Source organism: Camelus dromedarius, chromosome 26 (assembly GCF_036321535.1).
Source record: "Camelus dromedarius isolate mCamDro1 chromosome 26, mCamDro1.pat, whole genome shotgun sequence".
Lineage (NCBI taxonomy): Eukaryota > Metazoa > Chordata > Mammalia > Artiodactyla > Camelidae > Camelus > Camelus dromedarius.
Genome location: NC_087461.1, coordinates 10262612 through 10289175, shown reverse-complemented (window position 1 = coordinate 10289175; position 26564 = coordinate 10262612). Strand labels below are relative to the sequence as shown.

General features: G+C 33.8%; 1 protein-coding gene across 1 annotated transcript in view; it reads left to right on the top strand.

Annotated features, from left to right (window-relative positions):
* Positions 1-26564, top strand: part of DNAJC1 (DnaJ heat shock protein family (Hsp40) member C1) — a 149484-nt gene that overhangs the window by 42245 nt on the left and 80675 nt on the right. The window contains exons 2-6 of the mRNA XM_031444710.1: positions 16501-16602; positions 17112-17158; positions 23636-23801; positions 24667-24764; positions 25740-25833. Of these exons, the coding sequence (XP_031300570.1) occupies positions 16501-16602; positions 17112-17158; positions 23636-23801; positions 24667-24764; positions 25740-25833 (507 nt within the window). The remainder of the gene's footprint in view (positions 1-16500; positions 16603-17111; positions 17159-23635; positions 23802-24666; positions 24765-25739; positions 25834-26564) is intronic.

The following is a 26564-nucleotide window of genomic DNA, read 5'->3' as shown; positions in this document are numbered from 1 at the left end:
TCAACAGATTTAATAAATGATTTTAAATCATTTTGTGATTATGTCCTGTTCTGTTTTAAAGAACCCATGTTTCAACAATTAATTGCTTTGTAACCTCCTTGTAGCCTTTCAGGAGATGGTACTATCATAATAATAAATTATTAATGAAAAAAACACATTTTCGTAATGCATGCCCAAATATGTTTGGTGAGCATTCATTATATTATCTTTGTAAGACTTGATACACTGGCTCATACACTGTTCATTTCAACAGCCTTTTATCTTACCTTGTTCTCCCCTCATAGGAACCAGCATTACTAAATTCTCTCATCTTGTAGATGTTTCTAGCATCCAGTTGTTTTTACCTGGCTTCTCAGATCACATCAAACTCCCAGGTAAATTCTTCTCTGCATACCGACAAGGCGCTTCCTCCTTGCCTTTCACAGTCATTTTCTACTTCAGCTATTGCTGTAGTCTTCCCAACCCGTTCAGACTGTGCACTAATTTTTTTGAAACACAGGTGAAATAGAATTTAGATTTTAATAAGCTGTATTTGCCTTGTTTCTTTCTTTTGTGATCTCTGCAAAGGTGAACTTAAAATTATTATAAACAATTTGACAAAAATTTTGGCCAAGTCAAGTGTGACAAATATGCTAAAGCAAAATTTTTTTCAGAGATAAGAACTACCAATAACTTCCTAGAGTATAATGATCTTGGAATAGGCTTTAAGCTGTTAATTGCATAATAAAATCCTCCTGAGGAAACCAGAGTCTTCTAAAATTCTTGGCTTCAGGAGGTGCTAAGATGCACAGAAAAGAAATACAGTATCAAAGTATATACTCTGATGTAGATTTCTTTTATTAATTGTTGATTTGCTTCATAGAAGTTAGACCTACCCTGCAAAAAGGAAGAGAAATTATTACAAATCTCCTCCTTGGTTATAGTCTTAAAACTAATCACAGAGTAAAGAGGAAAAATAAATCAGGCCTTTATCATTTCATATAGTTTTATCTCCTGGAAGGCTATAAATGAGGTTTCTTTCCTTTTTTCCTTTTTTGTTTATTCAAAGTAAGGAAAGAGAGGACGACCACATGATCCTATGGAATTAAGCTGGTTGGCAGGTAGTTTTTGTTTAATTTACATGTAATATTTTTTGTATATTTGAGAGAGAGATTGTTTAAATGTTTAGGTTATATGTTTTGTTTTCTGTTGGATTTTTGCTGTTTCTGTAGGGATCATTTGAAGAGTCAAATCTACCAAAGTGTAGCTACAGTTTTTTGAAGTAAAGTTTTTATTGAAATGCACATTCATACATTCAAAAAAATGCAGAAGTCATAAGTATATAATGATATACACATAATCATGTAGTTTATACTCTGGTTGCTTAGCTTCTTTTTCTCAGCATTACGCTCATGAAATTCATCCATGTTGCACAGAACAAAAATTCACTCGTGTTCATTGCTGTCTGTGTATTTGATTGTATGATTGTATTCCAATTTATTTATCCGCCCTATTGTTGATGGATGTTTAGGGTGTTTCCAATTTGGAGCTGTTATGAACAGCACTTCTATGAACTTCCTTGTAAATGTCTTTGATGAGCATATCTATGCATTTCTGTTGGGTGTATATTTAGAAATGAACTTGCTGGATCACAGGGTATGTGTATATTCAGCTTTAGCAGATACTGCCTGACAGTTTTCAAATGGTTGTACTAGTTTATACTCCCCCTAGCAGTGCATTGATAGTCTAGTTGCTCCATATTCTGTCAACACTTGGTATTATCTTTTTTATAAAGATTTATCTTTTACAAATCTTCATTTTACAAAGATAAAAAAAATACCTTTGTAATTTTGGCTGTTTTGTTAGGTATGTAGTGTTATCCCACTGGGGCTTTCATTTGCTTTTCCTCAATGATTAATGAAATTGAATACTTTTTCATTTGTTTGTTGACCATTTGGATATAAAATACAGGTTGTAAATATTGTCTATTTCTACGTAATACTGTTACATAGAGAGAAAGGCTGGGAATTTGAATTTACTGATCATTTCACTCAATGATTATCCAGTATAATTTTGATTTTTCACATACCACTTCTCAAATTAGTAAATAAGCAATTATTTTACATAAAATTAGAAATATGAGGAAACATTAATGTAGAAGAAAGGGTTAAGTTACATGTAGAATTAACCACTGTATACTTCAGGTCTTCTTTTAAAGAATATCTAGGTAAGAGGGGAGGGTATAGCTCAGTGATAGAGTGCCTGCTCAGCATGCATGAGGTCATGGGTTCAATACCCAGTACCTCCATTTAAAATAAATAAATAAATAAACCTAATTACCTCCCCCCTCAAAAAAATTTTTTTAAAAACAAGAGAAATTTTTAAAAAATTAGCTAGGCAAAATTGTATGGACTGAGTTTCTAGTTCTGTCTGTCTTCTGTCTACCTGTCCACTTTTTCAGTTAGTACGACTGTCCTGCTACCTCTGATGAAGAGTTCAAAGCTAAAAGAACATCAGCTTGCATCCTCATTCCTGTTAGTCAAAAAATCCCCTTCTCAACTTTTATTAGCTATGACACTTACATATTGTCAGGATTTACAACGTTTATAGTCGAATGCTTCCAGCTTCCTGTGAGCAACCTACAGACTTACTCCCACATCTGTCCTCTCCTCCTTCCTGATGTAGATGTCCCCTCTCTGAAGGCTAGTTTTTCTCTAATTTGGATTCTATCCCCACCTGTTCTGGAAACATAATGTCAGTAATCCTGCATCACCTGTGTTGAAATTCTTCTAGCAACTGGATCCTTTTCATTGTGTTACAAAGGCTAGAAAACCTTTCTCAATCCCACGTCTCCCTTTAGCAGTCAAATTTCTTAAAGATCTGTCTTTGTTTCCTCACTTCTCACCTGTTCCTTACTCCACTCTAGTTTGGCATCTGTACCCATTACTTTACCAAAACAGATCTTCCCAGGGTCATCAGTGATCTTCAGAATAGCAGTCCAGTCGGTAGGTTTCAGTGCTCATTTTACCTAACACTGGTAGTATTGATGATGCTGACCATTCTTACATTCTTGGAATAAAGCTACACTCTTCTGATTTCCTATCTACCTTTGGTTCTCTGTTGTTTACATTCTTTAAACTCATTTAAGGTTTCCTGTCATACACTCCAAACTTTTTTCTTTAAGCAATCTTATTCATGCCTGTGGTTTGATTTTTCTTCATGTACCATTAGCTTCTGAATTTGTATGTCTGACACAGACTACTTCTTTGAGCTTTGAACCTATATATTCAACTGCTTAATTGACAGTTCCACTTGTCTATTTCAAAGGCACCTCCTGCTTGGCAAACTTATGGTCTTCTTTGCCCTTCCAGTCTTACTCTTTCAGTGTTCCCAGTTTCTACCAATGGTACCAATATTCTTATGCCTGTACAAGTCTTGACACTACGAGTCATCTGTCATTTATACCCTTTGCCCCATCTAAATTATCAACAGAAGTTCTCTTAATCACACTTCTTAAAGACTTTTCATTCTCTCTCTCCCCCACAGATTATCTAAAGTAAAATGCATTGCCACTCTCTTGCAGTACTGTAATTCTGTCTCCCCTGTGATTATCCCAGAACTATCCAGTATCTCTTATTTGAACCGTACTATGATTGCTACAGTTAGGAATTCATCATGATCGGGAAGCTATCATGATCAGTTAGCCACTACAACTGCTGCACTACACCCACCCCATTCAGAGAGGTGCCCAGCACCCGTGAGGTTGAAAACTAAGACTTCTAACACTGTCACAGGAAAGCCTATCACCTTGTTTGCCAGCAGAAGTAGTCTTTTCTTTGTATTTGCATTCTGTATCAGAGTGCATCTGATTGGCCAAACCCAAATCACTTTTAGTTTTTTGCTTTCTAACTTCTGTGATGTGGGAAGGCACTCTAGAAATGCATTGTTGAATATAGTAGCCACTAACCATATGTGGCTATTTAAATAAGTTAAAATTAAATAAAATTTAAATCCAGTTCTTTCGTCATGCTTCCTACATCTCAAGTGCTCAATAGCCACATATAGCTAGTGACTACCACATTGGACGGTGCAGATCCAGAACATTTTCATCATTGTACAAAGTTCTTCTTAGACAGTGTTGGACTAGAAGGAAGGTGCGTTAAACATCCACTTTATCCACCAGAGGAGCCATGATATTTGAAGCAGCATGTGCCTTGAACAGAGTCCCATAGAAGGGCCAAGAATAGGTTGCTTGGACTAGGATCATGGGAGTGTTTGGATGGCTGGCAAATTACGTAAGGAGGCTGAAGGAAAGAAAATAATTGAGATTTACCACTAGATTTTTGGCTTTGTCTACTGAGTAGATAGTAGAGCCATTTATCTAGAAGGAAAAACTGGGAAAAAAGGACATTTCAGGGAGCTGTTTTATTTATATACTTTCTAGTGGAAACTTATAAATTGAAAGAATTGGTCTCTGTAAGGAATTTACAATCCATACTACACATAATTTAGAAATTTACTCTAACAATCCTTGAAGAAAAGGAAAAATGTAGTGGAATATTAAAACATGTCTATTTATTTGGAGATAAAGATTTCACCTTAAAAAGGTAAGTTAATTTCAGATTCAAAGAAAAGCATTCATTATCATTCCGTTGCATTTCCTGGTTTGCACTTTTATTTTGCAAATTTATGGGGTTTTTTTTAATGCTGTTAGTATTTGTTTAATAAAATTAGAGGATAAAAATAGAGAAAACAAGTCTTCTGTGTGGTGAATACAGTGGATTGGTTTCAACATTTATTCCCTCCTCCTGGTGTGCTTTCCCTGCACAAAATGCAGAAAGGTTCTGGATGTAATATAGTTTGGTTAATAAGACGTACTTCTGTAAATTTTGGAAGGTGGAAATCAGGTGGAGGCTGTGCTTTTGCTGCCTTTGCTTTTTCTCTTAGCAGACATGGATGCCTGTGTCTTTCTCTGTTGACATGGCATGGATCTGAAATCAACGCTTTGATTGACTGTAACCACCGTCCTCACTTTACTTACTGTGTCAGGGTGGAAGCGTACCAGTGGGAAAATGGACTAAACCATTTAGCAATAGCAATCCGTTGAATGTCATCCAGGAGGTCCAGGTGTGGGTCTCTGGGCTGAGATTTAGGAGCAGGGCTCCTGTCTTTGGGACGAAGGCTACCAAGAACAAGATGTAGGCTGGCAGGAACCACAGTAGAAAAAAGCCCTGCAACAGAGAACTGATGCTCTGGGATTAAGGACCAGTCTGTCTCTGAAAGGGAATAAATGCAGAACTGCATTAGGTGAATGACATATTTTAGAAGTTCCCTGGCCAAGCTTTCGGATGCGATCGTTTGCCCTGCTATTGGACAGCACAGGAGGCAGAGGCAGCGGGAAGGATGATTATAATATTGGTATGCGACCATTTTCAAGATACAGAAACAGGTTTTAAGTAACTCTGAAGGCACTCCGGTACCTTTTGTTTTTCTTCCTGAAGAGCCAGCTTTTTTTCCTTTTTGGTTTCATAACTTTGAGCTTTTATATTTATCTGTTCTTTCTTCCTATTTTCTTTTGTGTACTTTGTTTTTTTTCTACTTACTTAGGCTGGGTGCTTGATTCATTCATTTTCATGTTGTCTTATTAGGAGAGGATTTATTATTACCTCTAAATGGAGCTTTAGCCCTCATAGGTTTTGATACCAAATGTTTTTTCCTTTTCATTAATTTCTAGAGAATATGTATTTTCAACTTGAATTTCCACTTTGCTAGATGTTTGTTAAAACATACATTATATTTGGTTGTTCTTGTCCCTCAGATCTCTTTAATAAAGAACTGCGCCTCCTGCTTTTTTGCCCCGCCATTGACTTGTTAAAGAGATCTCCTTTTCAAGATAAATTAGTTGCAAAATATAGTCTAAGATAACTAATCTGGTTACCAGAATGATGATTTTGTTCTGTGAATAGTTGATCTGGTGTTCCTGCCAACTCGGCCCTCCAGTAATTAGATATCAGAAGCAGCTGTCTCATGAGGCCACAGTCTTGTTTATCTACATTTTGCAGGATGCTTCTGTTTTTACTCCTATGGGGAGGGCAAAGGTGTGTTCAACTTAAACAAACATGTTATTAATTCAAATTTATTTTGATGCAAGTTAAAAATAAGAGGACAGAATGTGTTCTTTTACTGCACTGGAAATTACCTGATTTTTCAACAAATTATTCTTACCGACCTTGACTCTCAAAAAAAAAATAAGATGTATGTTCTATATGAGCATCAGTAACCAGGATTTGGATATAGACTAACCTATTATTGGTTCCTATGTGTAGTTTAAGGCTAAGAAAAATCAAAACTATCATCTTACATACATTTCAGCAGTTTTCTCCAAAGGCGGTTGACTTTAACAGTGATCTCCAACGGAAGAACCCAAAGCTTCTCCCTGCTTCTTCTGTAGCAGATTATCAATAAAAGCCCAGACTTAAAATTTATTATGAAGTAAGTGACTTTATTCTATTTATTTTTGCCGTGAAAATTATTTTTTAAACATTTTCCCTTTTTAATTTTTTTAAAATTTATTTTGAATTTTATATGTACCTGGTATGAAATCTCATAGTCCTGAAGTTGTGGCAAACACAGAGATTTTCTGTCATATCCTCCTGGTCCCCAAACCAAAGAGAACTTCCTTAAATGCTTCTATTAATTTAGTTCTTCTAGTGGTAAATGCACTTGTATCCAGGCACATAGTTTTTTTGTTTGGTGGTGGTGGTGGTGGTGTCGGCTTTTTGGCAGGGGGTGGGTGGGCAGGTGATGGATTCTATCATATCTGTTAAATACGATCAATTTAAGTGCAAAGGCCAGAGTAAAGAGGACAAAGTCATTATTAAGAGTTCAGCTTGAGCTATTTACTCAGTGATACTGGATGTGAAAATGACCCAAAGACTTAGAAAGATCACATGGAATTACTAACTTTGAGGCAGTTGATCTTGGGTAGGTAACACTATACAAATTAAGGTACCTAGATGTAAACCAGACTTTGAAGTTCTTCAACTATGTGCCTAAACATGTAGTTTGGATAACTGTAGTCTTCCCTCTACTGAATCTGATAGCCAAATATATGTTCTTCTCTTGGGTTTAATATCCTTGAATTTTTTCAAGGCAATAGAAAGTTTTATTAAGACGAGTTTACTTTGGTCAGATTCTGGATAAGGTGGTTTTATTTTTGTTTTTGGTAACCACATGGCAGACGTAAAAAAAAAAATTGGTGGGTCTCACATTTGTGAAGACACTAAATAACAGTGAGTTTTAGATTATTGGCAAGCCACTGATATAAATCAGGGGCCAACAAACTACATTCCATGGGCCAAAACCAGCCACTACTTGTTTTTGAAAATTTCACTGGGACACTACCACACCCGTTTGTTTGTGTCATCTGTGGCTGCTTTCTCACTGCGATGGCAGAGTTGAATGATTGCAACAGAGACTCTTTGACTTGCAAAGCCTCAAATATTTACTGTTTGACCCTTTACAGAAAATGTTTGCCAATCCCTGATATAAAGTAAAATAAGAAACCTCTCTTGGGCCACCTAAGAGTTTTCAGTGCTCTTACCTTGCAAAGTTTTATGAGGATAGAGATTGGGTTTTTTTTGTTCACTACTATGTCCTCAATGCTTGCACATCGTAGGTACTCAATAAATATTGTCAAATCAATAAATAAAAACTGTCTAAATCTGTTTTACTCTTCCCTAGTACTCATGGTCTAAAGCACGAATCCAGACAAACTGCGAGTCAGATTTGTCAAGTGTTAAAATGAAGGAGAAATAGTGACTTTCTAGCCTACATGTTATAACATTTTTCATTGACTCAGCACTGTGTGCCAGATACTATAATGAGCATATTATATACATATATGTGCATGTATACACACATGAATATAATTTAAACATCACAGCAATTTTTTAGGTGTTGTAACATGATCATCTCCATTTTATAAATGAGAACTTGAGACTTAGAGAGGTTATTTGTCCCAAATCATATAGCTAGTACATGTCTTAGTTATTTTCAAACTCATCTTCATCCTAAGTGTTGTGTAGTAAGTGGAAAGGGGCTAAGTCTAATATAGTCTAGAACGCGAGTAAAATTTGAGATTTGTCCCACATCTAACAACCCTACCAGATCTGTTCATAAGTAGATTAGATAAGAAAATTTTCATTTAGATTAATATATCTATCTTTAGAAGAATGGTTCAAAGAGGGGGATCCATATATTCTAAACATCTCTGAGTTGAGCTGCATCAGATCATTACTAATCCTGCTTTTCAGATTCCCAGAGATAACTGGCTCCATTTTGATGTATATAGCTTTACTTACATTAGAGGATAATCAAAGAGTGGCCGTAGGATTTGCAGAAAATAGTCTTTAATTCTAGAAGAGGTAGCATGGGAGGTGAGACTAAATTTCTGGCAGGAAATTCCTGCCACCTAGTACCTGTGTAACATTTTGGCAGATTACTTAGTCTTAGTTTAAGCCCCAGTTTCCTCACTGAAATAGAGATAATTATTATGCCTATCACCAAAGGTTGTAAAGATCAAGGGAATTTACACACACACACACACACACACACACACACACACACACACACTCACTCTAAGCAGTCACTCCTCATTCCCCTCTCTCCTCAGCCCCTGGGAACTACTGATTTGCTTTCTGTGTCATTAGATTTGTCCATAAAGGGCAAATGGACAGTTAAAATGGAAACATACAATACATGGCTTTTTGTGTCTGGCTTTTTTCATTTAGCATCGTGTTTGTAAGATTCATCCACGTTGTAGCATTTATCAGTACTTCATTCGTTTTATGTCTGAGTAATATTCATTGCATTAATATACCTATAGCACGTTTTGTTTATCCATTCATCAGTTGGTGGACATTTGGGTTGTTCCTGCTTTTTGGCTATTGTGAATAATACTGTTATGAACATTTGTGTACAAGCTTTTATTTGAACACCTGTTTTCATTCTCTTCATAAAATACCTAGGAGTATAATTATGAAGTTGTATGGTAATTCTGTGTTTATCTTTTTTAAGGAGCCACCAAATTTGCAGAGTGGCTACAAAGTTTTAAATTTTAATGAAGTACACTTTGTTTTTTCTTTTGTTGCCTATTCTTTTGATGCCATAGCTAAGAATCCATCGTAAAATTGAAGGTCATATAGATTTACCTCTGTGTTTTCTCCTGAGTCTTTAGTTTTAGATCTTATGTTTGAGACTTTGATTAATTTTGAGTTAATTTTTTATATAGTATGAGGTAAGGATCCAATTTCATTTTTTTTTTTTTTTGACATCTAGTCAGTTACAGTGTGTCAGTCTCCGGTGTACAGCTTAATGTCCCAGTCATGCATATACATACATATATTTGTTTTCATATTCTTTTTCATTAAAGGTTATTACAAGATACTGAATATAGTTCCTGTGCTATAGGAGAAATTTGTTTTTATCTTTTTATGTATAGTACTTAATATTTGCAAATCTTGAACTCCCAAATTTATCCCTTCCCACATCCTTCCCCTCCAGTTACCATAAGATTGTTTATTATGTCTGCAGGTCTGTTTCTGTTTTGTAGATGTGTTCACTAGTGTCTCTTTTATTTTTTTTAGATTCCACATATGAATGCTATCATATGGTATTTTTCTTTCTCTTTCTGGCTTACGTCACTTAGAACGGCGATTTCCAGGTCCATCGATGTTGCTGAAAGTGGCATTATTTGACTCTTTTTTATGGCTGAGTAGTATTCCATTGTGTAAATATACCACACCTTCTTTATCCAGTCCTCTGTTGTGTTTTTTGTTTTTTTGGGCTTTTTGCATGTGGATATCCAGTTGTCTCCACATCATTTGTTGAAAAGACTATTCTTTCTCTATTGAATGAGCTTGGCACCTTCAATTAAAATCAATTGACCGTAGATGAATAGCTTTATTTCTGGAGTCTTAATTCTTATATGGAGCTATATATGTATCCTTATGCCATAACTACACTGCCCTGATGACTGTAGCTTTGTAGTAAGTTTTGAAGTCAGGAAATGTGAATCCTCCAACTTTATTTGTTTTCAAGGTATTATAGCTGTTCTGAGTCCCTGGTCCCTCTGAATTTTAGGATAAGTGTGTAGATTTCTCCAAAATGCCGGGTGGGATTTTGATAGAGATTGCATTGAATTTGTAGAGCAACTTAGGAATTATTGCCATTTTAACACTATTAAGTCCTCCAGTCCATAAACGTGAATGTCTCTCCACTTATTAAGATCTTCTTTCATTTCTTTCAGCAGTGTTTTATAGTTCACAGTGTAGAAGTGTTATACTTCTTTTGTTAAACTTATTCTTATGTGTTTTACTCATTTTGATGCTATTGTCAAGGATTTGTTTTCCTAATTTCAATTTTGGATTTTTAATTGGTAATATGTAGAAATACAGCTGATCTTTATATATTGATCTTATATCTTACAACTTAGAATTCATTTATTAGCTCTAATACTTGTTCTGTGATGCTGTAGGATTTTCCATGTATAGGATTATGTAATCTGTGAATAGAGATAGTATTAATTCTTCCACTCTGATTTGGATACTTTTTTATTTCTTTTTCTTAACTAATTGCTCAGGCTATAACAGATATCCCTCTTATTTCTAATCTTGGGGTAAGCTTTCAGACTTTGACCATTAAGTATGCAATTAGCTATGCATTTTTCATAGCTGCCTTTTATCAACTTGGTGACATTTCCTTCTAGTCCTAGTCTGTTTAGTGTTTTGTTATCAAAAGGTGGTGGGTATGCTTTTTCTGCATCAATGGAGATGATTATGTGGTTTTTGTTTTTCATTTTATTAATACAGTGTATTACATTGATTGATTTTGATAAACTGAACCACCCTTTATAGGATAAATCTCACTTGGTCATGGTATGTGGTCCTTTTTATATGCTGCTGGGTTTGGTTTACTAGATGTTTGCTGAGGAATTTTGCATCTATATTCATAAGCGTTATTGGTCTATATATATATTTTTTAAGGTATTTGGTTTTGGTATCAGGGCTCCATACAATGAGTTAGCATTTCTTCCTCTGTATTTTGCAAGAGTTTAAAGAGGACTGGCAATTTCTTCAATTGTTTGACAAAATTCACTAGTGAAAGTTTTGAGGTTTGGGGCTTTTCTTTTTAAGACCTTGTACTTTTTTGGGTTTTTTGGTTTTTATTAACTGATCAATCTCTTTACTAGTTGTAGATCTATTCACTTTTTCTGTTTATTCATGAGTCAGTTTGTGTATTTCCAGGAATTTGTCTGTTTCTTCTGGGTTTCCTAATTGTTTGGCATACAATTGTTCATTGTATTCTTAGTGTACTATTTTGCTTATTTTACAATAGATCTTTATCTTCTTAGTGTTTGCCATGGAGATTACAATTAACATCTTAATTTATAGCAGTCTAATTTGAATTACTACCAATTTAGTTTTGATCATATAAAAAATTTGGCCCCTTTATATAAGGAAGGGAAACAAAGCCATAGTCATTGTCACATATTACATCTTTATACATGTATGTGCATAGACGTACATCTATATTATTGTTTTAAGGCATAAATTTATTTCCTGTTTTAATTGACATATATTTGATTTACAATATTGTGCTAGTTTCTGGTATACAGCATAATCATTCACTTATACGTATATACAATTTCATATTCTTTTCCATTATGGTTTATTACAAGCTATTGAATATATTTCTCTGTGCTATATAGTGGGTCCTTGTTGTTTATCTATTTTATATATAGTAGTTAGTATCAGCAAATCACAAGCTCCTAACTTATCCCTCCCCCACCCTTTCCCCTTTGGTAACCATAAATTTAAGATGTAAATTTATAATTATTGTTTTAGTAGTTATCTTTTCAATCATGTAACTTTGAATATGTCATTACATTAACTTCTGGCCTCCATGGTTTCTGATGAGAAACTAGCAGTTAATGTTACTGAGAATTCCTTGTACATAATGACTCACTTCTATCTGCTATTTTCAGAATTCTCTTTGTCTTTGAACAATTTGATTATAATGTTTCTATGTGTGGATTTCTTTGCATTAATCCTACTTACAATTTGTTGAGATTCTTTTATATATATTCATGGTTTTTTTAATCAAATTTTGGAAGTTTTCAGCCTTTTTTTCCTTTTTTTTTTTCCTTTGCCCTTTTCTCTCTTCTCCCTCTTGGACTCTTACTATGTGTATGTTGGTACACTTGATAGTGTCCTGCAGGTCTCTTAGGTTCTGTTTATTTTTCTTCCTTCTTCTTTCTGCTCCTTGTATTGAGTCATCTCAGTTGACCTGTCTTCAAGAGTCTTTCTTCTGCCTGCTCAAATCTGTTTTTGAGCCCCTCTAGTGAATTTTTTGTTTCAGTTACTTCATTTTTCAAGTCCAGAATTATGCTTTGGTTCTTTTTAAAATTTTCTGACTCTGTTGATATCCTCAGTTTGGCGAGACATCATTCTTGCTCTTTCCTTTAGCTTTAGTACATGGTCTTGAGCTTATCTGAAAGAGTTATTCTTTCTCTAGTATGTCCAGTGTCTGGTCTTCCTCAGGGACAATTTCTGTTCTTCTTTTCTGTGTTCGTAGGCCATACTTCCTTCTTTGCATCCTTCATAATTTTTAATGAATACTAGGTGTTTTGCATATACAATGTGGTAATTAGATTATTTCACCTTACCAAGGTTGTTTGTTTGTTTTGCTGCTTGTGGTAGGTGTTTGTCTAGTGCTTTTTCTGAACTAACTTTTGCCATGTGTGGCCACTGACATTTCTTGATTACCTTAGGGGTCAGCTAATGATTCAGAAGAGATTTCCTTAAAGGTTTAGAACAAGGGGAAAAAAAAACCTTAAAATCTTTGGCAGTGAGTTCAGTGTATGTTGAAGCATGCCTTCAGCACTCAGCTAGGCAGTTTACAACTCTCCCTTCGAGTTTACTTTCTGCTTATTTACAGCCTAAAGCTCAGCCAGAAGTGAGAACATAGGCCTTTCTCAGGTCTTTTTGAGTATGTATTCCACCTTGGGGATGTACACGTTGGTCTTCTGGTTTCCAAGGAATATGTGGGAGCTTTTCAGATCCAACATTCCCCAAAGCAGCTCACTTCCAGGTCTGTCCTCCGCAGCTTTCTGATGTGTCTATTGTATGCCCCAGCTGCCATCCCTTGCCTCATCTGGCACCAGCTAATAAATTTGACTTTAAATGTCTTTGACAAATGTCCTGAATAGTTGCTTCTCTGCCCTGGGAGAGATCTGAGTTTGGTAAAATAAAGGTAATCTCTTTACACAGTCTGTCAGGGAACCAAAAGACAGGCCAAAACAAGCAACCACAGTTGTTTGAGAGCAAAGTCCACTTTGCCCACTCTAGCACTAGGAACCCAAACCAGTAACTTACATTGGCATCTTCAAGACCCTTAACTGAAAATTAGCAACCTTTTTCTTGACTAAGTGCCTGAGTGATTGCTGGAATCTTTTGACTAGTTTGCAGAGTTCAGATAAGGTTGATTCTGACAATTTTTGCCAGGTTATTTGTTGACCATTGGACCATTCTGCCATTTTCATTGATGTTTCAACACATTGTTTAATTTTGACAAACATATTACTTTCATATTTTTTAAGAATGACCATATACCTCTTATTTACAGAAGTCATTCACGTATTAAGATAATTTGTGTCCGGTTTGCCACAGAACCATATCACATTTAGGAGGAAAAGAATTCTGGCAATTGAACCCTGTAGATCTGATGTCAACCGTGTTAAAGATTCACCAATTCACCCACAGTCCTGTAAAAAAATTATTTTTCTCTGCAAGCCAGAGAGATAAAAGGTCATTAACTGAGTATGGGAGATTAATGTTCTAGCATTCAGGTGTCTAGTGGAAATATGATGTTAAATGTGCTTTAAAAAAAAAAAAGCCAACATATTTCAGAGTCTTTACCTTTAAAACCACAATTGATCATATTTATTTTGTAGTTATGTGGATGTTTTCCTTATAGTTTATCAGATCAGTAAGATTGTAGCAGTTGTTCCCACTGCCTTCCCCAAAGCTGTAGCCCCTGTGAAGTGATTCAGCCCAAATCTACTAACTAAATGTAAAGAACCACCTTAATTCTGATGCAACACTTTCTGGGTTTGAATTCTGTTTTCATATATTTTCCAACAGTATGAATTTGAGCAAATTACTTAACCTCTCTGCCTCACTTAACACATCAGTAAAATGGGCTTGCCAAACTTATCCCATAGCTTTGTTATGAGTATAAAATAAGTAAGGTTCATTAAGTAATTAACTGAATTTAATACATAACACAAATTTGAGGTGCATCTTGTCTAGAATGTGTAGGTTTGTGTTTTGTTTTTTAGGTTTTGGGGGAGGCAGGTAGTTATGTTTGTTTGTTTGTTTATTTATTTATTTATTTATTTTTAGAGGAGTTACTGGGGATTGAACCCAGGACCCTCTGCATGCTAAGCATGTGCTCTACCACTAGAAATCTCTGAGTTTTTCAGTTCTGTCCACTTAGGAGATGCTTATTGGTGAAATAAACCTACTGGGCAGATTCTCAAGAGGAAGATAGGTAATATTTGTATGTAGCCTGAGAGACCCATTCCTAAGTCAGGAGAGAGCTGTACCTACAGCTGGATGCAAAGTGAAAACATGAGGTTGGGGAACAGCATCCTATTGTGTGATGATTTGGGGGACCAGGAGGATGGGCCAAAATAGTGGGCTTTGAAGCTAAAAGATTGGAAAAGATAGATGTTGAAGGTATTTGGGAGTTACTGAGGGTTTGAAATAGGAGAGCCATCTGGCCACATTTACATTTAGAGTCTACACTGTGGCAGAAAAAAATGGAGGATTGGGGTCAGCTTGGAAACACTGGAAGAAGGGAAATGTCTTAGGTGACCGTTAGTCATTTTTAAGTAAGTCATAGATGTTCCATAATGAGCATGTATTAATTTTGTTATATAAGCAAATACATAAAGCTCTTATTTTGTAAGAAACCTGCTTCTGGAATTTCTCTATGATATAGTCCCTATTTAATAAAATCTAAAATTCAAGTCCCAATTAGAGAATGAATATTCATTTGACACTTAACCTCTTTGCTCAACAAAATCTCCATCAGAGAGTTTCAGTAAATAATCATCCTTTTCTACATGTTACCTGTCATTTAAGGAACATATCAACTCCATTTAGCAAATTAGAATGAAAATTATAACCATATTACTTGCAAAACTTACTCTGCTAATTTTATAGCTCCTCAGCCCTCCACAAGTCAGAAAAATATTCACACCTAAGTTGAAACTTTAAAGTAGAGTGGTAGCCTGGAGCAACAAGCCCCAGAAAATTGGTAATGAAAGTAATGGTTTATAAAAGAAAGCTTGACAGACTAATTATAGATCACTTTGTCTCTCCAGCTGTATTTCTTTAACAGCTATTTAGTCCCAGGTACAGACTTTTGTTTGTTTTTTTTAGTCATTTGAAATTTTTAGTTTAAAGTAGTTTAAAGAATTAATTGGATAAATATTCAGCTATTAGAACAAGATAAAATTTAATAAGCAACTTTATTATCATTGTGCCCCACTTAAATATGTCAGTTATTGGATTAAATTTTAAACTTTGTGGAATCAAGTTTTATACCTAACTTAACAGTGTGTGTTCTTTGTTATTGTCATGTATTTTATACTGGCCATGTAAAATGATGTTCTCAGAGTTTACCTGTATGCACAGGATTACCTAAAATGCAATTTTAACATCTACCTAATCTGAAGTACTCTTAAAAAACTACCATGACCTTTTAAATGTATTTAAACTATGTTAGTAATGCATAAATGGGGGGCAGATTTATTTCTGCAAACCAGACTGTGGAAACTGGACACCATTGAAAATACTCTTTAAAGTACTTTTTTTTAAAAAGGACAATATACTTATTTCTAAAAATAATTATTTTTGATAAACACAAATTTAACTGCCAACAAATAGGCATACTTTTTGACATGTGAAACTGAGATTCCATAGGTTGTTTCTCCATGGTAAATTCAATATAAATAACAATGAAGAAACCACATATGGTAAGCCTGGGATTCAGAAATTGGCTTTAAGATTCTCAAATAAATAAAGACCTTCTTTGAAGGAGCACGGATGTATTAATTTTTAATTTGTTTCTTTTTGATCTCCTAATTACTGAAAAAGATTTATTGGTTAATTTTAGGAAGGCAAGTGTTTGGAAAGTTTTGCCAAATACTGTCTTCTTTAAATGAATGTATGGTAATGAAAAGTTAAGAGGAGAGCCAAATTAGATTGAATAATTGTTCAGTCATGTGGGTCAAGCTAGTTGCATAGCCTGGTTGTTAGACTGATTGCTCAAATTACATTGCCTGGGGTCCTGCACTTGGTTGGCTGTCTTCTCAGATCTTAACAAGGTTCTGGGAATTTCTTTTTCTGACAAAGTTTGCTTTGTGTCTTTCCCCTCCCCCCCCACCTCCAGGATGCTTCATCTGCAGACATTAGAAAGGCGTATCGTAAGCTTTCACTAACTTTGCATCCAGACAAGAATAAAGATGAAAATGCAGAAACTCAGTTTAGACAAGTAAGTGAAATATGCTGTTATTATATATATTTTGTGATAAATTTATAAATAAATGTTTATGGTAGAAATAGTAACCTATACGTAGAATATTTTCATTTGAAGTATGATTGTAGTTTAGAAATACAATGTATATATGTTTATTCAATTTTTTTTTACAAAATATGTCTTTACCAACATTTTTTATATTAGAATCTAAATTCTTGGAGAGTCATAATTGTCATAATTTTCTGGTCTAAATTACAATTTTGGTTTTTAAAAAGCACATGTTAAGATAATAATTATGACTTTGTGCATCTTTCACACAGATTTATTTTAGTATCAAGCATTTTTTAACCTCTTAAGTTGCTACCGAAACCATAAAACGTTAACTTATAATTAAGACCTTATCTGTTCATTGTGTATATGAGCACAGAGGGTTTTTTGGCTTGTGCATTATAGTGCGTTTATCTTCCTAAGTGATTTCTTATAGTTGAGAGTATTTTTATTTTAAAGTAATGCTTCTGTTTTAGTTGGTGGCCATTTATGAAGTTTTAAAGGATGATGAACGAAGGCAGAGGTGAGTGTTCACCTGCTTTTAAATTAAGATGTTATACTTTGATGTCTCAGTTTATAAAGGATTGTCTCATTAAACATTTATTTATTATAAGTTAGTATTTTATTTTCGTTCCTTCCAAGAAATGCATTGTTTTTAAAATGTATCTTTAGGGCAGAGTTAATTTCTGTTGACAGTAATCTCTAGGTTAATTCAGTACTTCTAGACTTCAGGATCATGGCTCTTCATTAGATAAGATTTTTAACATGAGTACCTATGCCTTGGGAAATACAAATACCACTTGACTTCAAACAAATGCCTATTCATTTTTGAGATATCAGTAATTGCTCCTATCTGTGCTTGGGGGTCTTTTTTCTCCCCTCTATTTCTTAAATGTTTTAGAATTAGGCAGTTAATAATATTCACACTTGGTGTTTCCTCACTCTCAAAATAATAAACCCAATCTGGGAGTGAAAGAACAGACTTATGTTAAGTCTGTAGAAAACACAAGTAGAAGAAAAATACTTGCTTTTTTCTATTTCTTTTGCCTCTCTCCCCTTAGTCTGCTCCAGCGAGTCGGCGTTTAGGGTTAAACGTCAGAGAGGAGGCAAACCTCTCACTTCGTGATTTCTTTGGGCCCCTTTCAGAAGAGCAGTCATGTTTATACGGTGGTTTATATGCTAGAGACTTAAGGGGACATTGTGGAGAAACCTCTTTCCTCTATTCTTCAGAATGTGTGGAATGTGGACACGACTGGGACAGGTTTCAGAGTTTTTTAAGTCAGACCCATACTTAAAAATACATTTTGCATCATAGTTGAGGACACACACACACACAACTGAAACAAAAATTTTACATAACACTTCTTAGCGTGTGTGAAACAGACTGACATTTTCTGTTCCAGGCTAGTCTAGACTACTCTTTTTCCTTTTTAAAAACAGTGCTGATTGTGGTCCACTAAATTGATTTCATGAGACACTAGTGGGCTACAATCTGCAGTTTGAAAATACTGCTCTACAGTAAAAGTGTGCCTTTAAAGAAAACAGGAAGTATTTGAGATTTTAAGGTAAAGCCAGCCTATATATCTGTATCTCTCTATGGAGGCTAATAAATCTTAAAGAGAACTCCCAAAATTATGCATCGTGACACTCTGAATCTCTTCAAATGTATGATCTGGAATTTTCCTATATGCTGAAATGTTAGCAACCACTCTTGGTTCTCATCTTAACCCTTTAACTTGAATACCTCAGTTTGTCAGATTGCAAAGCAAGGACTCAGGATATTCTCTTGAAGTGTTCTTTGCTTTATAACAAGGGCTGGCATTGGTCCAGATACCATAGCAGACATTCCTCTGGTTTGAGATAATCCATAGTGTTGAAAGAGTCCTAGAAGTGTGTTGAAAGAAGTGTTGGTCATTCTGTGCATATTTTCTAGTTGGTTTCTCTCACTGAGCCCCTAGTTTTGTTTCACACATCAAGAATGTGTAGCTTTATTTAGTCTCCCTATATCTTTGGCATCAGATTTTGCCTTTTTGTTTGTTGTTACTTTAAGTCAGTAAACTTTGTAACAATTTCTTTCAATTACCGAAATTATTTCTATCTTTTCAGAACAAATCACTTCTCTTGTATAAATTGTTTCTTCATTAACATAGACTCATCTCACATTTTCTTTTTAGGATTAGTTCCCTTTGCGTTTTAGTGTTAGTAGAAAAAAATGGATCTGACAGTTGAGTATTTATACCCCTTGAGGCACAAGTAACTCTTTGGTAACTGGTTTTCCTTGAGGCAAAAGTCTTAACTAATCAAGCTGAGAATCACTCCTCTTAAAGCTTGTGCCTGAGGCCAGGTGACCTATAAGTATTTAAACATACAGGAGAAATGCACCTCTACAGACAATTACCTAATGTTTATAATTCCTTTAGGGACAAAAAAAAAAAAAAAGCATAGTCAGTTTTATCTTCTGAAAGAAGACTGTCTTACACTGATATTAAAAAGTGCTCTTTGGTATCATAATTATTTATTATAAATATTCATTAAATAAATGCTTTTAAATGTGTAACCTTCCAGGAATTTGCATTTTGGGAAATTGTGATAGACGTGTTTATCTGCTTATTTCATTTACAAATAATTATATTTTCACTGAAATCAGGTGCATTAAATTTTTTTGTGGTAGAAAGGGAATAGTAGTAAAATTGATAAAATAAACTGGGTAATATTTTTACTTTTTTTTTTAAGGAATAGGCAAAATTTTATTTTTTAAAGCAGACTTATTTAGGTATAGTTTGCATACCATAGAAGTTACCTGTTTTAAGTGTACAGTTCATGATTTTTAGTAAATTTACAGAGTTGTACAAACCACCACAATCCAGTTTTAGAACATTTCTGTCACCTCAGAACATTCCCTTAAGCCTGTTTTGCAGGCACTTCCCACTCTGATCCCACCCCTAGGCAATCACTGATCTCCTTTCTGTATCTATAAATGTGTCTTTTCTGTACATTTCATATTAATGAAATCATCTAATATATATAATCTTTTGCATCTGGCTTCCTTCTATTATCATAATGTTTCTGAGGTACATGCATATGATAACATATACTAGTAGTTCATTCTTTTTTTAACTGCTGAATAGTATTCCACACACCACTGATGTTTATCCATTCACCAACTGATAGACCTTTAGGTCGTTTCCACCTTTTGGCTATAATGAACAATGCTGCTGTGAATATTCACATAAAAGTCTCTGAACAGATGTTTTTTATTTCTCTGGGGTAGATTCCTAGGAGTGCAATTGTGAATAAATTTTTAAGCCATTTTTGCCTCCCAAAGGCATAGATGATAGCATGAAATAAGTTTTCCTGGTTGGCGTAAGGAAGTCTAGCATAGAAGCCTTTTCTAAACTCCTTCGGTAACTTGCTTACTTTAGGAACTAGCAGCTCAGCTGTGTTCCCACATAAATTTCTATACAAGTGCCCTGAGTATTAGATGGGATAAAGTTCTGAGTAGATACTAATCACTTCAAACATACACTAGATTGTGCTTAAGTAATTTTAGGATATTTACTTTTGTTTAAAATCTGTTATACAATTTTAACCAGTATTCTTTTGCTAATCTTACACAACTTAAAAAAAATTTTGTCTGTTTTATGGTACTATATTTGTAAAAAGCTGAAAGTGTTTTTTTAGTTTACTAAGTAAAGTCATGTTTTATTTACAAATCCAATGAAAAGTATAGTTATTGCAGCCTTAATCTGCTAAATTTTACAAATCCACTACCTCCTTATTGTAAATTTGATTACAAATGTGTTTGAATAAAAATAAACATTAATCTGAGAATATGAAATCTACCTTAGTACCTTCCCTAATTAGGCAATATTATAAGACACTTATTATATACAATATATAAAGTGCTGTGTACCACAATTTTTGGCATATATATACACGTTTTATAAGGGGGAGTAAGATCAATTAATTTAGACTTGTTTCCTGTTTATGGTCTTTGTACAGTTTTTACTCTAAGATTCAAAATGTGATCTAAATAGACGTTATTATTCTTTAATCTAAAACAAACTTTTTACAATGGGAGATTCACAGTTTAGGCAAATGCTAGAATTATTTCAAAATTCATTTTCATAATGTACATGTTTTCTATATTAATTTCATAGCTACTATTTTATATTGCAAAGCATGCTAATATTTTTAACTTACATGAATTTTTCCTTGTAATTTAAACATTTTTAGATTTATTTATTGGCTAAATATATTGGATGAATTACAGATTATAGAACTCACTAATGATTATGTAACCATTATTATGTTCAGCATGTACATTTTAAGAAAATCAAATGAAGTAAACATGTATTAGACCATATGTAGAATGTGTAGAATACTTTAATCTCTAGGATAAGGCCTTTATAGTTCCATACGATTTTTTACCTTAGTGATATTCTCATTGTAGAAATTTACTTTTGCGTTTTCTTATAATATGTTCATACATGTATACATTCTTAATCTGGTTTTAACAGACTGTTGAGAGTAGTTTGTATGGGCTTAATTCTTCTAAGTGTTAAGGGTTAAATATAGAAAAAGCATAACATAGTGATTATCTTAAATTTTATGTGTTGTCAACACATTTTTTTCTCAAATAACTTATGAATATGGTTTCTGTGTATATTTTAAGAAATATCTTTATTTTTTTCAGTATTTCAGGAAAGCAGTGATTTATCTTTTAACAGCATATATTCTAAAAAGTGAACTATAATAGAAGCTATCTTCCCTTAAAATGGCTAGCCGTGTGCGCCATAATGTTCATTGATAGTAAAATCAATAGAGCATTGATTCTAAGCTTAATCCTCGGAGACTGTTGTTTACAGAGCGGCAGACAGCTTAGCAAATATCTAGTCTTGTTTAATGTGTTCAGTGCATGAGGTTTTGCTGTCTTGAATTTAGCTGTGCACTAAATACAATTTATATGTGGGGTAGAAAATAGTAGCTGTTAACAGATACATAGCATTTCAACAATGATGGTGATAAAATTATTTGATATGAGATTCATAGCTATGAGTTCAGCTGGGTATTCTTCCAGTACACTTCAGATCTAAAACAAATTTAACACTTAGTAATGCTCTTAGGGAATTGTCGCTTCTTTCTTAGATGGTCTTTAATTAGCCACACTTTTTACTTGAAGTTATTTCATGGGGGAGATTAGCTGAAAATACTTATTTTTATATTCTCCCTTTTTGCCCTCAACAAATCTGAAGTAGAATGTAGATTTAGAATAAACTCAGGACTTCACTGGACTTCATTCAAATGTTGTAATCTTCCATTATACCACCTGAAGCCTTTTTGCCAATCCACTTATAATTTAAGATGAGTCACTTTTTACAGAGATAAAGTTAAACATAAATTTTCGAGGACAGGAATAATAGATTTGATGAAATCATGTTATTATAGCTTGATAATAGTGTTCAAGAATTGCTATATAAATATTGAAAAAAAATTTAACATCAAACTTTGGTCCAGCTACTATACAACCATATTTTAATTTGCAGATTTCTTACATACTATACAATTTGCCCTTAAGAGTTTAGTACCACTCATGTCCTCTGCTTTGAGCATTGGTTATTCTGACTATTATTAATAATCTGAGTTAATCCTGAAAGTCAGCTTTTCTAATAAAGTATTTCTTAAATTTATAACCAATATTTTTTTTTTTTTACTGAGAAAAGAAGTTGCCTGTAATAAATCCTCTGCTGTATTTTTTTAAGCATATCTCCAAGGTATCAATTTAATAACTATCAAAGTAGCTACTGCAGTTGTTGCATTTAAATTGATTTACATGTCAAGACTGGCAGTTTAGCAGCTGCGCTATTATTCCTAGATCGGTCAATTTACTTGAGAAAAACCTACTACTGAGTTCTGCTGACCTGCCTGACAATATAGGCCCTATTTCTATTCCTGTAATTAGGCCTGCGACTAACTCAGAATATTTTTAATTAAAATATTTTGGTCAATGTGTTGCACCAAATTAGGCCTTTCAGTGAAAATTTAATTCTGGAAACAGTGTGATTAGAATATTTAATGAGTTGTGTTCAACCCAAGATTAACAGGTTGTGTGTTTTGAACATAGTGTTTGTGTGTCATGGTTTTGAGTTTTACAATCATAAATGTTAGTCCTGATTTTTAACCTTAAGAATATTTGCCTCAGTAACTGAGGGGTAAATTTAAATTTTGTTGAAATTTTATTCTAAAGAAAGCTGATTGAAAATGCATTACTAGGAAGGCTGTTCTTAGTTATGTTCTTCCCTTCCAGCGGAGCCAAAAAAATGAGGAAATTGCCACTTAAATGTTTACAAATAAATAGTTTTATTGAGAAATTGGTTGTTTCCACATCGTCTTCTAATTTGGGAATTCTTTATTCTCTAAAGGAATGTGAGCAACATAAAATTAAAAGGCGTTCATTTTATAGGCTTTTATGCCATTAAAAGGCTTTGATTAAATAATAAATATTTCAACCTTGAACTCTTGTACAAGGGTAGAAACAAAAGCACTGACTAGAAAATTTATCCTGAATTTGATTCAATTAACATGTAATTCATAGTAGCAAACAGAGCTCTTATCTTGGCTTTCTCCCGTTGAGATGCCTCCTTTTGTTGCTGACTTACTTCTGTGGTGGGGCCTGGCTGCAGCCTGGGATGGAGGGCGGCCTGACTGTGTGACTCCTGCAGTTTAGATTTCGTTCCAGGGCTCACATCACTGGGGTGCTGCGAAAACACAAGGCCTGGTATCCACAGTATATTACTGTCTACCTTCCCGAAGGTTGTCTGTGACTGGACCTACGTATTGTTTTGATTCATAGGCCATTGTAATGCTGATAATCTACATAAATGTTATCTATTTTGGAGAAATTCTTTTCTCTTTCCTCTTTTTAAATTTAGGTAAAAAATAAAGGTTTTTTTTTGTTTTTATTTTAAACTCCCCATGAATATTATATTTGCTGCTGTAGGTATGATGATATTCTGATCAATGGACTTCCAGATTGGCGACAGCCTGTGTTCTACTACAGGCGGGTGAGAAAAATGAGCAATGCTGAGCTGGCATTACTTTTGTTCATTATTCTCACAGTGGGTCATTATGCTGTGGTTTGGTCAATCTACCTGGAAAAACAACTGGTAAGTATTGGTAATAAATCAAATGACCTAGGCTCCTTAATTTCATATAGAATTTCAGGCATTTATTTTTCACTGATGAAAATTTCAACTTTTCTTTATCTACTCCTTATTCTAATTTTTTGTACTCAAAGTGTTTAGTATTTGATATGTTTCTAAGTCAAGGACCTATGACATAAGAAAATACACTACTTTTTTAAAATGCAGCATTTGAGTTTGTTATTAAATTTTGTGAAGGCTCAAATACATAGCTGAAAATTAGAAGGTAGAGCCATGCTTTCTTAATTGTCACCTTTCAAATAGACACATTTTTCTGTAAAATGATTTTAGAAATTTTTATGTCACAGGCCCTTATATAAAGAACATTTATTTTAAAAGCTTTTAACTAAGACTTGAAATGAGTATAATTTTTCAATTTCAGAGATCAGTTGGTTAAAATATTCATTACTTTTTTTAGTCTACTATACTACTACATAGATTATCCTACTATGGACTTTTATTTATATGCTAAAGATAAACATATTTATCAGTATTCATGAATTAGCATCTGTTTACTCATTCTTTTTGAAGTGACATTATTAAAGTTGGCTGAATGAGAAAAAGTAAGTTGAATGCTTTCTCTTAGAAAACTTTGATTGCTATGGAGATACACATGACTGACAGTGCTGAACTTCATGTGTGTTTAAGGACTGGATACCATGGCAACAGTTATTGTTAAAGATTGATGATTTTACTTAATCATGTTGGACCCTACATACATTTGCATAAATGTTCTTCTCTAATGTTTACCCTTCACAGAAGACTCTTGATAACATTTGAAGAGTACATGTTAATGATAACCTGTAACCATAATTTTTTCCACATTAAGGATGAACTGCTTAGTAGAAAAAGGAGAGAAAAGAAAAAAAAGACAGGCGGCAAGACTGTGGATGTATCAAAACTTGGTGCTCCGGAAAAAAATGAAAGGTGAGAGCATATAAAAACATTTTATACTTTGAAACTGTTTTTAAAATATGTCTTTAACATGATTCAACTTCACACATATATCCGCTTCAGATATGCTGACATTTACATCTGCATTCTGTTTATAAAAGACTAATAACGTTTAGTTATTAGTTTATGAAACAAATTCTGATCTTAAGCAAAAGTTAAACAGGTTTTTCCCCCTTGTAAAGTATTAATACATACTTAAATAATTAAACCCCCAAATTCTTGTTGTTCAAAATTTTTATACTGAACTTTAGGGACAAAGTATTACCAGAAGAATCTGTCACTTTAGTGTTTAGCTCAGGAGTGACAATATGTAGAGACAGTGATACGCTGTACACTCAAAGAGATACACCATTTCTTCTATTGATTCGTAGAAAGAAATAAAGGGTTTAAATAGTTCACACAGCAGGCCAGGAACTGGATCAATGTGAGATGAAGATCAGAGACTATTCTGCCTCTCTTCTGTTCTGATGACATCAGTGAGTAATGCTTCAGTGAACTGCAAATGACATTAATTTTTATGTATTGGTTTGTTTATGCTACAGTCTTCATATCTGCTTGTCAGCACTTGGGAGCACTCTGATGCTGTTCAGTCTTTTATAGCTGAAGTAATCATAAGGTCTAAGAATTCATTTTGCCAATCTGATGACAAGTCCAGGTTTGAAAGAGGGCTTTTGTTTCTTTATCTTTATAACTTGATTACACATCCCCTTCCCCAAAATCTTAGCCTCGATTCTCTTACTTACTATACATAATTGCATTTGCTGGACTAATATGTTTTGTGATAGGATACGTCAGATTAAGTGATAACTGTCATAAATATTTCACTGAAAAACTTCATTTTTTAAATTGAAATAGCCATTTGAAACAGAATTCAGGATCTTTATAAAAATATTTTGTTTCTCAACTTTCTATATTTTGCTTTGTTTTTGCATTTTGTTTTCCATTTAGATTACTGATGAAACCACAATGGCATGATTTGCTCCCGTGCAAGCTGGGAATTTGGTTTTGCCTTACACTAAAAGCATTGCCTCATCTAATCCAGGTAAGATATACCTCTTTCATATAATACTAGATGCTTTCATTTTAATTATTCATGAAATAATTTATGCCGATGTCTGCTATCTGAATGCTGAATATACAGTCGATGCTTCATAATGCTGATTGAATTGAATAGTATTTTTAGAAGTATAAACCTAATTTAGAATAGTTCTAAAATTATTTAGGTTTCTATTCCTGTATCTCTTATAATGCTTTTAGAACACCTTAGAATTCTAAGACACTGGAAAAAAAAAAAAAAGGAAAAAACAATACTATCTTTAGGACAGACATAAAAGCAATGAAAATTTTATCCACTATTGTCCTTTAAGGCATATCTAATAAGAAAGAACAAGACTCAAATATGTCACCATTATTTTAATAGCATTTAAGTACATAGTATGGGAGAAAAAGGTTTACCCATGAGCATTTGTATAATTAAGCAGAAATACATGGAGCTTTATATTTTATTTGCAACTTTAAGAGGAGTGAGGATATTTTGTCTTGTAATAGTAATCAGTTTCTGTTGATAGTTGTGATCAAACAATAAAAAATTATATGGCAGTTTCTCTTATTTTTTTATATTTAGAATGCCAAGATGTATTTTATTGCTTTGCTAATTTTAATTATTGCATCTGGTTAGAAAATTTCTAACACATAAACATATTTGAAAGAATATATAATAGTTTTGATGTACGAATTTTGAGGTTCTTTGAGGTTGTAATTTTGGAGAGGAAA